Here is a 14,792-nt window from a genome sequence, read left to right as displayed (position 1 = left end):
GCGACCAGCCGGCGGAGGGGATTGTGCCGGGCGGGCCGAGTCAAGCCGGAGAAGAAGGGGCCCAGCCGGCAGCGCAGCAGGAGGCTCCAGAGGGGGCCCAGCCAGGGGCCCAGCCGGGGGCCCAGCCGGGGGCCCAGCCGGGGGCCCAGCCAGGGGCCCAGCCGGGGGCCCAGCCGGGGGACCAGCAGGAGGACGCTCCGCTGACGGTGGAGAGGCTCCGCTGTCCGGTCCACGCCCAGGAGGGGACGCTCTACTGCCGGACGGACGAGAAGGTGGTGTGCGTGCTGTGCGCCCTGCGGGGCGAGCACCGCGGCCACGAGATCATCACGCTGTACGAGGCGTACGTCTGGCAGAAGGTGAGGCCCACACCCCCCCTCCCCCCCCCCCACACTCTCCATCAGATGATGTGTTGTTATGGTTACTGGGCGCCGCGGTTAGCAAAGACGCACCCCCCAAAGCCATAAGACCCCTTCTGGAGGAGTTGGATGTTCTCTCCTCTCCCTGTGTTCCCGTTTTCTCCAGATGCTCCCGTTCCCCCCGCCCCCCGTCTCCTCCCCCCGTCCCCTCCCTCACACCAATATACATGCATGTTCAGTTGATATCAGTGCCCTTGGGCAAGGCACCCAAGACCCAAGACCTCTCTTATTATAATAAAGCGTTACATTTCTGTGGCCTCTTTCCCCACACTCAAGGTCCCCTTACCGGGCAGTAGACAGCGGAGAGCATTAGTTAAAATGTCTATTCAATTAAACCGTGATATGGAGACATCCATGAACCCACATCAGTAGGGTCCATGGTGATGGAGCACCGTGGGCTCACAGCGATGCGGGGGGGTTTAAACACGGATGAAGAGGACTTTTTGTCCAGTCAAAACATACTTTTTAAATTCTTTACCCGAGCGGATACATCAACCGGCCCGGAAAATGTTTAAAGCATCACCCATACTTTATTGGGGTTCATTTTGAAACCGGCCTAGTGCATTGTAGAATGGCATAATGTATTCTCGTTAAAAACGTTTTTTATTTTAAATACAATATGAGCTGTACTTTAATAGCCGTAAGGCAGTGCGACGCCGAGGCGAGGGGCTGTTTGAACACAGCGGGGGGGCAGCATCGTTTGAACGACATCGGTGGAAAAAAGGCAGCACAGGGAAAAAGCTATATGGCTCACATTCACATTATGCTTACATAGGGTTCAAATCGACGGGGGAAACAACTCTCTGCATGGGAGAGCAATTATTTACACCAGACCTACTTGATGCTCGGGCTACTACTGTTTCCAATGTGCTCAGTGATTCGTAAGAATTTTTCTTCTGGAATACAGATTTTGTGACCGCCCACTGTGGGGGTCTGATCACCGCTTGACACCGGGGCTAAGTGTGATGATGTACCCGCCAACGCCTTTAAAGTCCCTCGAAATGTCATGAATGACAATAAATGGATCCTGAACGTCACATGACCTAATCTGTTTGTGAGGCACTGCCTCAACGACTGATGATAAACGGCTATCGAGCGAGCGATCAATAATTACAACCTCTCACGCAATCATACGCAGATCCATCCTCTTCGGTATCACGTATGGACACATTTTGCCCTGGAAATATTTCCATATTTTCTGTATGCCCGGTTGATTTGTTGGGGCCTCAGTGTACTAATGTAGTCCATCATTCAGGATACGATTATAAAGTTGCTGCTATTGAATTAGACCTGGAAATCCCGTCTGCCGTATTAGATAGACACCGACGGGGATATTCACTTTACTAAACCTAGAAATTACATTAGAGCCTGTTTAACAGGGTTAACGGTGAATAACAGCCTGTCTGCTCCACTCCAGCTCTTCGTCCCGTTTCTATTTGCATTTCTATTTAGTGGCTGGCGGACACTTTTATCCAAAGTCACTCACGGTCTTTCCTTGTAGGCGGTGGACGCGAGGATGCCTACAGGTGGACTGTGGTCGTCGGGGTTTGAACCCAGAAATGTTCACAGGTTCACTGGGAGTCCAACAAACTTTCCCCCCGCGCAACCCTGCCTCCCTTCTCTTTGAGTTCAAACCTTTTGTGAGGTTGTGCCCGGCATGCAGATAGAGCTCAGGGTCCAGTGCCCTGAGCAAAGTTAGAGCTTTCCAGGTCTAGAGGTGTCCAGGGAACTGAGCACAGGTCTTTGGATGCAGCCTGAGATGAGTCAATGGGCCTGTTTGATGGCGGTTGATCCTTATGTCTCTCTCTCTTTCACTCTCTCTCTCTCAGTCCAGGCCGGGTCCAGACATACTGGCCGAGACCAAACTGATGGGGGAGAGGATCATGAGCAAGTGGTCTGATCCGGTGGTGAGTCTGACCTTTAACCTCTGCTCTATGACCCTCTATGTTCTGCATTGCGTTGTAACTAAGTTTTCTACTTCAAATCCTCAATGAGCATTCAATATTTGAATGGTCATTCAATATTCAATAGCATTCAATATCTGAATGCTCATTGTATATTTTATATTTAAAACCATGGGTATCCCAAGTGCATCAGATTGAAGCATGTCTGTATTATACTCTATGCTGACCTAAAATCTCAACCATAGTCAAATGAGGAATGTTAAATGTATGAATTTGGCACTTGCTACAAATGCAAAACATGAGCATCTTTTATGGACTAATTAATTGGAGTACTTTGTAATGTTTAATATCCGTCCAGACCCCAAAGAACCAAAGCGATACATACTGATCATCGCATACGCACACATTTGTGAATAGCGGGACAAATTTGTGCGTGTGGCGGCAGCGCTTCTGTTCACGTAGGCTCCACTTCCTCTTCTCCGTCGTCAATGACAAACGCACGCTGGCAGACTTGTTCAGCGAGCTCCACTTTAATTCAGCTTGTTTACCAGGGACTCACAGAACCCCAAAACAATGGCACCCCCTGGGGTTTATCTTAGAATAGGAGAGTAAAGGGGGCGGAAAACCGCAGATAAATAAATGTTTTTTTCTCGCTGGCGTCGGGATACAAGGCAGCAGAACTCCGGGCGACGGGGAGTTGGGGGGGGGGGGGGGGGGGGGGGGGGGTGTCCCCTGTGGAGAGCAGATGCGGCGCTCGCATGCAAGGCTCGGAGGAGCCAGGCAGCGTGGGATGGGATAAAGAGGGATTAGAGGCAGATAATGTCATAAAGGTGGCGACGGGTAAACACGACAGCCAATTATTTCAATCCACACAGTCATTCTTTCCGCCCCAATCAGTGGCCCTCGCCAGATGTTTTTCTTTGGCAAACACATGATTCGACTGGAGGCTGCGGATTGATGAGTAGGCTGTCAGGGCCCGCCTCTTTGTCTCTCCAGGCCCTCAGCTGTTGTCTCCTGTTTGACTCAGCATTTCTGCTCCCGGGCAGGCGTTATTAAACAGGCGCATGCATATTTGTGAAATCATTCCTCTTTGATAGTTTATTTTGGTTTTTGTGAAATCGCATTTCATGCAAATGACTTTTCATCTATGAATGTCGCAGATGGTGGGTGGACTCTTGGCTCACGTTTCAGCCGCCGGTCTGTGTTCTGTGTGTCCATGCACTGACCTATCGGGGAGGCCGTTCATGCCCCAGGGTGCACCTTGCTACGGGTGCTCCGTCTCTCAATTCAGCAACAAGCCTAACCAGCAGGGAGGTGGCTGGTCTTTTCATGAGACCTTGGAACACCGACTATATCATTTCATTACAGGGATGGACTGCAAAACACATTATAGTTCCTTCCGGATGACATATTAGCTTGTGTTTGGCAAACATAATGGCTCACACAATTGTGTGTGTTTGTGTGTGCGCACATGTGTGGCTATCTATGTCTATGTCTTCTATGTCCACAACAAACAAGCCAACCTATAGCTTACAGGGAGCAGAGTGGGATCACTTAGTTTCCCACGCATGTTTGTGAGGAAGGCGCATCACACATTCTGAGGCAGTGGGCTGGCTGCGAGAGCTTCAGGATTAACAGGATCATGAATAACTGGCTCATCTCGGAGCTAGTTACCATCTGCTGTATCTGCCATATCGGCTTCCCGAGCTGCCTATCGCTGTATATCAGGACCGTACGTCCAAACCAGGGCCGGGGCGCTGAAGGATGGGCAGACGATTCCCTGTAGCGTGGCGAGCGGTGACCTTTTCCCTAACGGCGTGATGGGAAAGGCCAGACGAGAGCTTTGTAATGCGGTAATGGCCGGCATAAATTTGGACAGCACTGAGCTCTCGAGTCGTCCTGCTCACGGCCGTATTCTGAGTGACTAACCCTGGACCAGACTCATCTCGAAACCCCTCACAGAGGATCCTCGCTGGGCCGTGTGGAAATCACTCTGCTCTTCGCTCCCAGGACAAGTATATGTGTCAGAATGTGTGTCAAAGACCATCATGGGGATTTGTCCTCACGTCTCCTCCACCCAGTCTCCGATCTGTCAGGGATCCAGCAATCCTTCTATATTATAGCAGAACTTCAGATCCACTAGTCTGTCTACGTTACAACAGACCTCCTGACCAAGCAGTACTACTAAATGAGAGTATTACTTCTGATCCAGCAGTCCTACTATGTTACATGAGAACCTCTGACCCAGCAGTCCTACTAGATAATAGCAGACCTTCTGAGCCAGCTGTCCTACTATGCCCCTAGCATCAACTTGTGAGATGCCACAGAGAAACCCAAACCGGCCAGGGTCTGTTACACTGTGATTTCTGTTTGGTCACAGAGATATTCTACCAAGAAACCCATACGAGGGAGTCGATGAGGCTTTCAGAAGGGGATTTTAAGGAGGGTATTTCTACAGTGGCTCGTCCGTACAGTGTTTGTGTTCGCCTATTAATTGCTAAAACATCCCCGCCTCCAGCGACATGCTTGGTCGAGAAAAATATATGGTGACAGAGAGCGACCAGATTTGAACTTGTCTGCCATTATTGAGACTTTCTGGTCGCTAAATTAGGTGCTTCAGACGTGGAAAGCCTGTCTGAATCGTTTTTTTCTACCAGTTTATCTTTATGCAAGTGTACACGGCAGATGCTAAAATCCACGTGCTTTCCGTTTTTATATGCACACAACTATGTATGCATAGTATACTATATTGTAAGGTACAATCTTAACCCCCTCGCTGCGCTTCACTTATTAAAACTCCCCTGTTTAATTGCGTTCTTTGCCCTCAGGAATGAGGGGATTAATCTCTGAGCTCATATCTCCAGTCTGCTCGGGGGAAGGCAGCACAGTGCATATAGGAAGCGCTATGGAACTTAATGCACAGTAATTAAGTTTCGGAGGGTAAACGCAGCATAGAGGGTGTCTGCAGTAGCTGTACCGGAAGGCCTCTTTTGCAGCAACACCTAGGTTGGCTGGTCTGTCATTTTTTTCAAATAACATACATATTTATATAAACAGTTTGGATTGTAAATATTTCAGAAAGGAATATTGATGATATTGGTAAGCTGGATATTAGTTCTAGCTCTGTGTGATATGAGAAGGGGCGAAGTAGGTTGTGCATCCAAACCAAGATGGCAGGTACTATATTTACTGTACCCCACTCTCATGTTTTATTTACTGGCTTTCTGCCGTGCATAACATTATGCACGGCTGACTGCTTCTGGTCTTCCTCGCTGTGTACCTACTCCTCTAGAGAGAGAGAGAGAGAGAGAGAGAGAGAGAGAGAGAGAGAAGCACAATACCCTGGGACACAGCCACTCGTGCACACACACAGAACCCAGTGACACACACACACACACACACAGACACACACACACACACACACACACACACACACACTGTTTAAAGACATGTGTGGGGTGCTGACTTCAGCTTTCATTCCCTTTTCCTCCTAGTATTTACACATTAAATAAGGTGAAGGAGCTGCAAGTGTTTAAAGGTTTCAGGACCAATGAACTATATTCTGAATATGGCTTGAAGTAGAAAAAATAGTGACACTAAAATAGATGACATTTCGCATTACTCCTGTTGAAGACCAAGGCGGAGTGAGGTTGATACCTGGATGACATCCAGCTTCGCTCTATTTGCTTTTAAGATTGGAAGTTACAGGAAACCTTCTTCAAATAGGTTTCGTGACAATCATCCCATCAAAGGGTGAGTTGGCAGCCAAAAAGACATGCCCATGCTGTTAGTCTTTGAACGGAAAGGTATTTGTCAATTTCATTTCAAAATCTACAACCAGATGAGGGTAGCATTCAATAGATTGTATTGCATTTGCTGGATTGGCTTGATGTTTTTCTGTCCTCTACACACACACGCCATGATTCATAATTTAAAGTAAATCTGCAAACCTCAGCCTTTCCCCAGCGTTCATTGCTTTCACCAACCAAATCCCAGTTGTTCTCTTTATCTCCAAGTGTGTAGGAGGGCTGTGGTGACACGGGTTGGAACGTATTATTATTTTGGAGGAGAAACTCTGTGCCGGGCTGCTCAGGGATTCCACCGGCATGTCTCTACCTCCTGGTATTTTATTTAGTAATGTTTAATGTTTGCAATAGCAAGTGGGAAAATATACAATAAATATAAACAAAAAGAAGAGGCTCGAGAAACGCGAGCCTGCTGCCAGGCAAGGCGCGTCGGTCGACGCATTAAAGCATTTCCGTGTTGCTCCGCTGGGAACGAACGGGAGAGCCTGACCTGACTCGCATGCAGATGGCCGGGGAAGTGTTTAAGATGCCTCCCCTCACCCTCCTCCTTTCCTGCCCCGTCTCGCTCTTCATCTCCCCTCCTCCCTCTTCCTCATCACGGCAGTTTTTAAACTTTTGCTTGATTTAGGCTTCTCTACAGCTGCTTTTAAAGCCGCCTGCTCCTCACACCATGGCTGGAAGCACTTTCACTTTGTTTGATTTCAATAAGAACGTCACCTGGCTGCCGGATTCCTCCCAGAGAATACGATCCCCCGTCGGTATTTAAACCATCTGTCATCATAAGGCCCGGGACCCCTTTCATATATATGCCCATCTCGTTAACTTTTCAGACTGTACTTTGTATTACTTTTGGAGGAAAAATGACCTTTTTCTGCAGATTGCTGTGACAGTGGGAGATGGATTAGAGGGCCTGATCTGAAGAGTTGAAGAATGAGGGGGTTTTAAATAGATTCATTTGGAACGGGGCCACGGTTACCCCGGGGCAAGGACAAACACTTCCAATCCATTTACTCGAAATTTTCGGTTAAAAGTCAATTCGCACACCAGCACGACGGGGAAATGGAGATTTTTTTTCCACACACAAATCTTACGCATTTAAAAGGGAACGACAACAGAATTCTAATTAGGTTATAAATGGTTATCAGGGCGTGATAACCATTCATATAATTGTTCAACAAATCATGGAGACAAAGCTTGCGGGCTCGAACAGAAATCTCGGCCAATGAGAGCCAGCCAGCCACTGCTTATTTTCTTGATTTATTTCCTTTTAATTCGTTCCAGAAAATGATGTTCCATTGCGATCTCGCGTCATTTCATTCGATCGAATCCGTTCTTTTTCTTCAGGCTGATTTAATGGGTGAAGTCTATTTTCCCGTCCTGGCTTCGAAATCAAGTGGGGTGACCTCACCTGACTTGGCTAGATCACGCACAACATCCCACGGTGCCTATTACATATTTAAATATACATATGTGTATGTATGTCAATGATGTACTAGAAACGTCAGTGTTTATGCTGTGTAGATCTGACATGAACTGATCTCAGATCAGGGTCTCTTCAGATTCCCATTGACATGCTGGAACTTTCAGATCTTTCCCGCTTCGATGTTTCGGATCCCCCTCTCGGAGTACTTTTTTTTTTTATTAAGCCAAGGGGAAATCACCGGTGCCCTGCTCAAAGATGGAAACATAATAGTAAAAAAATGTAGAAAAAAAATAAAATAAGCAAAGACTCACAAAAAAACAGTACAGCAATATTCTACAATCACAGAAAAATATGCATACACACACATATATACACCAAATATAACGATGAGCTATGAAACTATAAAGTGGTTTGGATGCTTGGATATTGCCAAACACTGACTTAATAGATCTATCTAAGTATTTGAGTTTTGTAAAGGTAATCTCAAAATGCAAGATACGTAGACTCTGTAGACTCTTTAGAAACTTTGTTTTCCTGCCAGAGACTTCTTGCCTGCTCTGTGTTTTTAACCGGCTTCTTGCACTCCTTATGTTCTCGTGAGTGAAGAGGTTGCCTGCTGTGACTCCAGGGGCCTCAGTTGTGTTCTGGGGCCCAGTTGGGAGGTCCCCAGACGGCTCGAGGAAGATTAGCATGCATGGATGCCTCCCCCCTCATCTGCAGGGCTGATGCTAACACAACGTCTGTCATTCAGCAGACGTTCCTGGGGGCGCCTTCCAGCTATAACAGGCAGAAGCAGCCATCTTAGAAATCTGGGCCCACGAATGGGGAAGGGGGTGAGGCAGAGACAGAGGGGGGAGGAGAGAGGAAGAGAGAGATGTGGGAGGATAAGTAGCAAATCATGCATGAAACGATTGTAATGGCTTTGAGCCACTTGTTAAACGCTACACATGATCACTATTAGGATCAAGTCCAAACAGAGAGTACACCACCGAGAATACATCTTAAATATATTCCACCCCAGCAGCCATAGGGCTCCTCTCAAGTGGTTCTTCAGGGACGATTGGTCCCTACCTCTCCATCTGAAGCCTCTCTGCCAGGAAGGAGCAGGTGGAAGTAGGACAAGCTTCTGGGAACATCAACCGGCATTCTCGATGACGGTGGAAGGGGCTGACTTTTCCTCAGGAACGGGGTCGACTTCTACCTAACTTCCTGATTGTTATTCGTTTGATTCATGGATTGATGAGAAGCAGCCTAGCTTTTAATGTTCATATTTCCGTGAAATTCGGGTACAAAGCCAGGAATGTCACCGTTTCTAGAGACAGATTACCACAAAACAACCAGGTTTTATCTTAAGGACAATAGCCACACTTGGGGTTAGGAATCCAGGTTGAAGAAAACAAAAGCGTCCTTTTAATCGTTCGCTCCTCCCCATGTACTGTGCAGAGCAGTTCCAATCATTTGTTCCACCTCCTGTGTTTATGCTAATTCCCAAATCGAGTTGACTCGGAACACTGCAACGGACTTCTAATCTCTGAACCCTTAATATCCGGTGGCGCAATTAAAAGTATTCCAACATAAATTAGACGGATTTAGTGGCTTTTTTTAACTGGTCAGGGGAGGAGCAGCCAAGCAGACTGCCAGCCTGGCATGAGCCAGCGTTGTGTTTTCAGCACTGGGACGGCTGTTTACTTGAGGAAGAGGTGAGCACGTCCTTGAATACACTGGTCTGTGAGCGGGGTGTTAAACCGGGAGAGCCGGAACGCGCTGAATACAGAGTGTGGAGTGCATCGGCTTCGGCTGTGTTGGTTGTCTGTCCCACAGCGCAGCGTGTTTCTACCTTTATACATCCCAAATTAATCGGAGGGAAGCGGAGCTAGGGGACGTCAGGGAAAGCTATAGAGTTGTGTGTGATGTGGAGTCCCACACCCATCAGGGGTGTTGCATCTTGACTTTGAGTTTGAGTCTCTTTTCGGTTTAAATTATTCCCCACACTCACATAGCAACCAATGTTTAATCCGGTGGATTTATCAACCAGACGTGAAGGCTACGATTTTTGCCCACACGTCACGTTTCTTCCGCGACCCAGCAAACACCCAACAAAGGATGTGTCGGAGAGAGTATAGTAATTGGGAATCTTGGTTGGCAATTAATATGGCAGGAAAGCTGGTTGGGCCCGGATCCACAGATGGCCTGTACGAGACGCGGGCCTCAGTGGCGCCGCTTCACGCCATAAATTAGCACGGCGTGACGGTGCCAGTGGCCTCATTAAAACGCCTTGCACACAGAGTCTGAATACGCCACACAACTTTTAGTTCTGGCACTTATTTAGTGTTTTATTTGCTTGCCTTTTTTTTTTTTTTCTCTTATCTCTCTTCTGTTTTTGTACCTCTTTGTATCTTATCTCAGTCTTCCTTGTGTCTTTTCTTTGTGTATTGTATTATTTTTAGTGCCTTTTCAGACGTATTTACCCTCTGCTCTCTGTGGTGTTTTTCTACGCTTCTTTCTTTTCTGTTCTTTAGACGTTTCTTTGACATCTAGTCAGCCAGCAGACACGTTTATCTAAAGCCGCTTACGAGCGAGGCTGAGGACAATCGAGATTGGGGCCACGGCAAAAAGAAATGGAAAGTGCTGAACGGTCTTAGTTAAAATACACCTTGACAGCGAAAGGCGGAATGTGGTTCAGGAGACAGAGCGGGATGGCTAACCCGAAGGTTGATAGTTAGATCCCAGGCTCCTCCTAGTTGAGTGTCGAGGTGTCCCTGAGCAAGACAAGAAGAAGACACCACACCCTAACTGCTCCCGACGGGCTGGCTGTTGCCTTGCACACCGTCAGTGTGTGATTGTGTGTGTGAAAAGTTTGGCAACACTGTAAAGCGCTTTTAGTGGCCACTGCTTAGAAAAGCGCTATATGAATGCAGTCCTTTATCATTTACCATTAGAGTTGTTCTGATACCGGCGTCGTCTCTGGCCTATGTGCGTTCAAGATGCCAAGTCAGAAATGCATGAATGCTCATGCTACATGAGTACTACAAGAATTTAAATGTTGTATTATAATTAAAGATAATAAACCATTTGGTCATCAGTAAATAAACCGACTCTACATTGCTTTCATCATAAAATAACCCTTCGATAAAAACGAGTGCTATTACTAGTTACAATGCTGGATAATGTATTGGTATATTATCTGTATCGGCCGATACTGAAGTTCAGGAATCGATATCAGAAAGGAAAAAATGGTATCGGAACATCTCTATTTACCATGACGGATTGCAGCGAACAGGATGGCCGCCATCGTTCTCATCCCTCTCTCTCTCTCTCCTCCAGCTGACCACGGACGAGCTGCAGGCCTTCGTGGACGCCCAGTTTCAGGAGCTAAAGCGCCTGATCCACGTCCAGGAGGCGAGGAACCGCCACCTGGTGGACCTGAAGGAGGCCTTCATCACCGCCGCCGCCGCCGAGCAGATCGCCGAGATCACCTTGGAAACGGATCGCCTGCAGGAGGAGATGGTCAGCATCTCCCAGGAGCTGGGCGCGCTGAACCGTGCCAAGATGCGGGCCGACCTGGCGGCCGCCGCCGCCCCGGGAGCAGTGATCCCGGAGGGACTGAGGGAGAGGCTCGGACAGCCGGAAGGACGGCCGGTAAGAAGCCCGGTGTTTGTGCTGTTTAGCACCTGACCCGATATCTAAAGCGACTAACGATGCGATCGAGATATAATTGGAATCGAAGAAGCTAAGAGCAAAAAGTTTGAAAGATCTCGTTTGGGACAAACCACAGCGGGATGGCAGAGAGATCTCTCTTATTAGTGGTTGTGCCACAAGTTAATCCAGAAAAATAAAAACGAAAACACGTCGGTAGTTAACATTTTTTAACGTGGTATGCATTAATATCGCCCCCCCTTTACCATAGATAACACGGAGCAAAGCGCTTTCTAAATCCCGCTACGATTTCTACATTTCTAAAGTTCCCCAACACTGGAACCCAGCTGAACTGTACTGCAATGCATTCTAAACTAGTTATCGATTACCAGAAAGGCAAGCTGAAAGTGTGGGGAAATGCTCACCGAAACGAGCTACAATCAAACCCTCAGAGAGCCGTTTCTGAGCAACGCCGCTCCAGTTTGACTGAAATTGCGCCAACTGTTTGCATCCCTCCCCATCACAGAGTGCAGTGAGTGACATCATGGTACATAGTATAGTTTCCCCGTGTCCTTGAGGGCTGATTTACTGTTTAGTAGGTCATTTCTAAGCACATTCAGCCCATAAAAGCCTGCCCATGTTTGCGCTGCTGTGCGGAATGGTAATGGTGCCATCTGTGGTTGCTCAGGAAGTACAGTTATTACATGATGTCACGACTGATAATGGATTGGGTTCATCCAGCCGGCATTTCTTTATGAAAAGAAAGTATGGGGTGTACGTGCAGCATAGCACAAGGACGTTGGGGAGGGAAAGGCTTAGGGCAAGGGTAAAGGTTTGCTCAGTGGCATGCAGGGTAACCATTCGATTATAGCAGGGAAAGTGTTTGAGGAGTCAGCTGTGGCCGCAGGACGGGAGGTGTGAAGGATGGAAACACATCCACTGGTGTTTGGCGGAGGGCTTGAGTGTTTCTGAGTTTGTCCACAAGCCTCTCTCTTTCCCCCCTTTTCTTTATAACTTTCTATTTCTCTCACACATTCATTCGTTCTTTCTCTCTTTCCATCTTTCTCTTTATTTATCTGCTTGTTTGTGTGTGCCTTACTCCCTCCCTCCCTCCCTCCCTCTCTGTCCCTCTCACATGACATCGCCGGGTCAAGGTGAGGATGCGTTACCCTGGCAACCTAGCACCAAACCACACCAGCTCACTCCTCTTCCAGTCCAACCCGTGCTCACAAACACTCGTATCGATGTCTTTGCCATCGATACACCAGTCGTAAAGCTCTCAGATTAAAGCTAAGAGCTAGGGAATCAGGGGGGCTGGACGACTCATTGGGTTGGTCCTAATGAGGGGAGCGCATTGGGAAGCAAGTGTATTCTGAGCGTGCTGTTCTGTTTGCTGGTCTGGGCTAGGAACCGATCCATTCGGCCTGGGTCGTTACTGATCTGTGTTCATCTCACCGGCTCGCACAGAGTGTGCAGTAGGGTAACGCACCTGAAAACTTCATCCTCTTCCCCCCCTTTCACTTTAAAAAATCGTACTCTTGAGTCTTCCTCCACGTCCCTTCTCCCCGACCTCTTTAGCTGGGCGTGATTCGCTCTCCCTCTGCGGCCCTCCACATCGCCCCCCGGCTCCCGAAGACTTGATATAATCTATTTACAAAATTGGGCGAAAAACGACTGCGACTCCGTGGCCAAGATAGCGAGAGCTACTTGGTATGCATATGTTTAATCCACTCGTAACGCACATACGTGCCCACACACACGCGCAAGCAAACACGCACACACACATATACACACACACACCTACGTGCACAAACACGTACACATACACCCACACACACATACACATACACACACAGAGCGGGGCGGTGGAGTGGTTGTAAAAAGCCTGGGATTAATTCCTTTCCCCTGATTATGATCCATTATTCCCGCTTCAGAACAAACTGTATAATTAAGGTGATTGAACTCGCTGGAGGTCAGGTATACAAATCACTGTGGGTTCGCTTCATTATTTCCATCCGTCATTCATTAATTGCCGTGCGGGTAAACGATTGTAGAGAAACACTCACCGCGCTCGGGTTTTCGTACACACACCGAGCTGTGTCGTAAACACAGCGTCCCTGAGCTAAGTGAAAAAGTGAACTAGTCGCGGTGGTGACTCTGAGTTTGTAGACCACGTTGTCGAAGCACAATTAATCTCCACCGCCTCTGTGCTGCCAACCATTTCACAAATGTGTCATTAAATCATTGAAAAATAGCAGCTGTAAACAACCAGACTGTTTGTTCTTCTAATTGCGGACGGCTGAGATGACTCCACATAAATGTGTCAACAACCCAAATGTGTTTAGGCAGAGCACCTGTATTTTGTATTATGAGTATATACCTGAATAAACTGTGTGTGTGTGTGTTATTTTCAGATCGATATTTAATGAGATTCAAGGAAAAGCTGCATTAGAACAGGGTTTTCTTTGGACCGAGGGGAGAGCAAGCCACACCTATGTGCTGCATTCGTTTTCAAAAATAATATAACCCTGCAATGGAATTAGCTTGAAATTCTTTCTTCTTTCTTCACTATAGTGTTATCTTTGCTGGTATTGCTTGGAAGGCTGAAGCCATTGTGTATGAAAGGGAAATGCTAGGAAGAGTAGTATCGCAATAGTCTCACGATTGACAGAAAGCAACAACTTTAATGTTGGTTTGGTCCAGATATCTCAAAAGGTTATGCTGGGAACAAATATGTTTCTATAGATTTAGCGATTTCTTATTTCGGTTGAAATATATTGGACTTAAATGTTGAACTTTACATGCTGGTGTTGGCGTTATGGAAGGCGGGAGGAAAGGCAACAAAAGAACATTAGATTTGTCCTTTTGGACTTTCTCACAAATTGACTTCTGAGCTTATTCAAGTGTTTCACTCGAGCACTCGTGTGAATACAAGTAATAAGTTCAGTGTTTGAGGCCACATTTGAGCAGATATTTCCCCAGATCTGAGGGTAATGGCATTAATATCAAGGTCCCCAACAGTCATACAGTGGGTTCTGCCATGTCTGTAATCCATAGACGTGTGTACCTCTGCATATGTGGAGATCATAAGAATTAATATCATACTTTGGGATGTAATCAAAAGATTTGTTGTACAGAATTGCAACTGTGTACTTAGTGATCTGTGTAAACATTTAAATCCAGTAATTTAGAGTTACCTAATTCTATACTAACGGTAATGCAGATATATTCGATTTGGATTAAAAATACAGGAATAACCAAATTTGAATTTAGCAACTTAACAACCACATTTTTATGTATCTGACTTTATATCTCTCTATCTGTCTCTCTGTCTCTATCTCCTGTTTCTGTATCGTAAATATAAGCAAAGCAATTGTCAAATGCACTTACTTTAAGTCGCTTTGGTAAAAGTGTGCAGAATACATGTAATATACCAGATTGTTGACCTTTTTCAGTCTGACCATTTTATTTATGGCTTGCTGTCAGGATGTTGAAGAGAATATCAACAAAAATGTTTCTATGCTTCTAGAATAAACTATGCTTCTTAAATAAATTGCCAACCATACATAATATCTGCCAAAAACATTACCGGCCAACTGCGTCATGA

The 14,792-nt window shown here is 46.7% G+C and overlaps 1 protein-coding gene across 2 annotated transcripts in view; it reads left to right on the top strand.

Moving 5' to 3' along the window:
• Nucleotides 1–14,792, top strand: part of trim44 (tripartite motif containing 44) — a 39,273-nt gene that overhangs the window by 1,513 nt on the left and 22,968 nt on the right. Inside the window, exons 2-5 of one of the 2 annotated variants that reach the window (XM_030365485.1) lie at nucleotides 1–117; nucleotides 154–356; nucleotides 2,246–2,323; nucleotides 10,874–11,188. The exon at nucleotides 1–117 is cut by the window's left edge and continues 538 nt beyond it. In XM_030365485.1, coding sequence (XP_030221345.1) covers nucleotides 1–117; nucleotides 154–356; nucleotides 2,246–2,323; nucleotides 10,874–11,188 — 713 coding nt within the window. Of the gene's footprint in view, nucleotides 357–2,245; nucleotides 2,324–10,873; nucleotides 11,189–14,792 lie in introns of both variants that reach the window. The other variant, XM_030365484.1, reaches the window with a different exon arrangement.

Source organism: Gadus morhua, chromosome 9 (assembly GCF_902167405.1).
Source record: "Gadus morhua chromosome 9, gadMor3.0, whole genome shotgun sequence".
NCBI classification, from domain to species: Eukaryota; Metazoa; Chordata; class Actinopteri; order Gadiformes; family Gadidae; genus Gadus; species Gadus morhua.
This window is presented reverse-complemented; position numbering and strand designations above follow the sequence as displayed.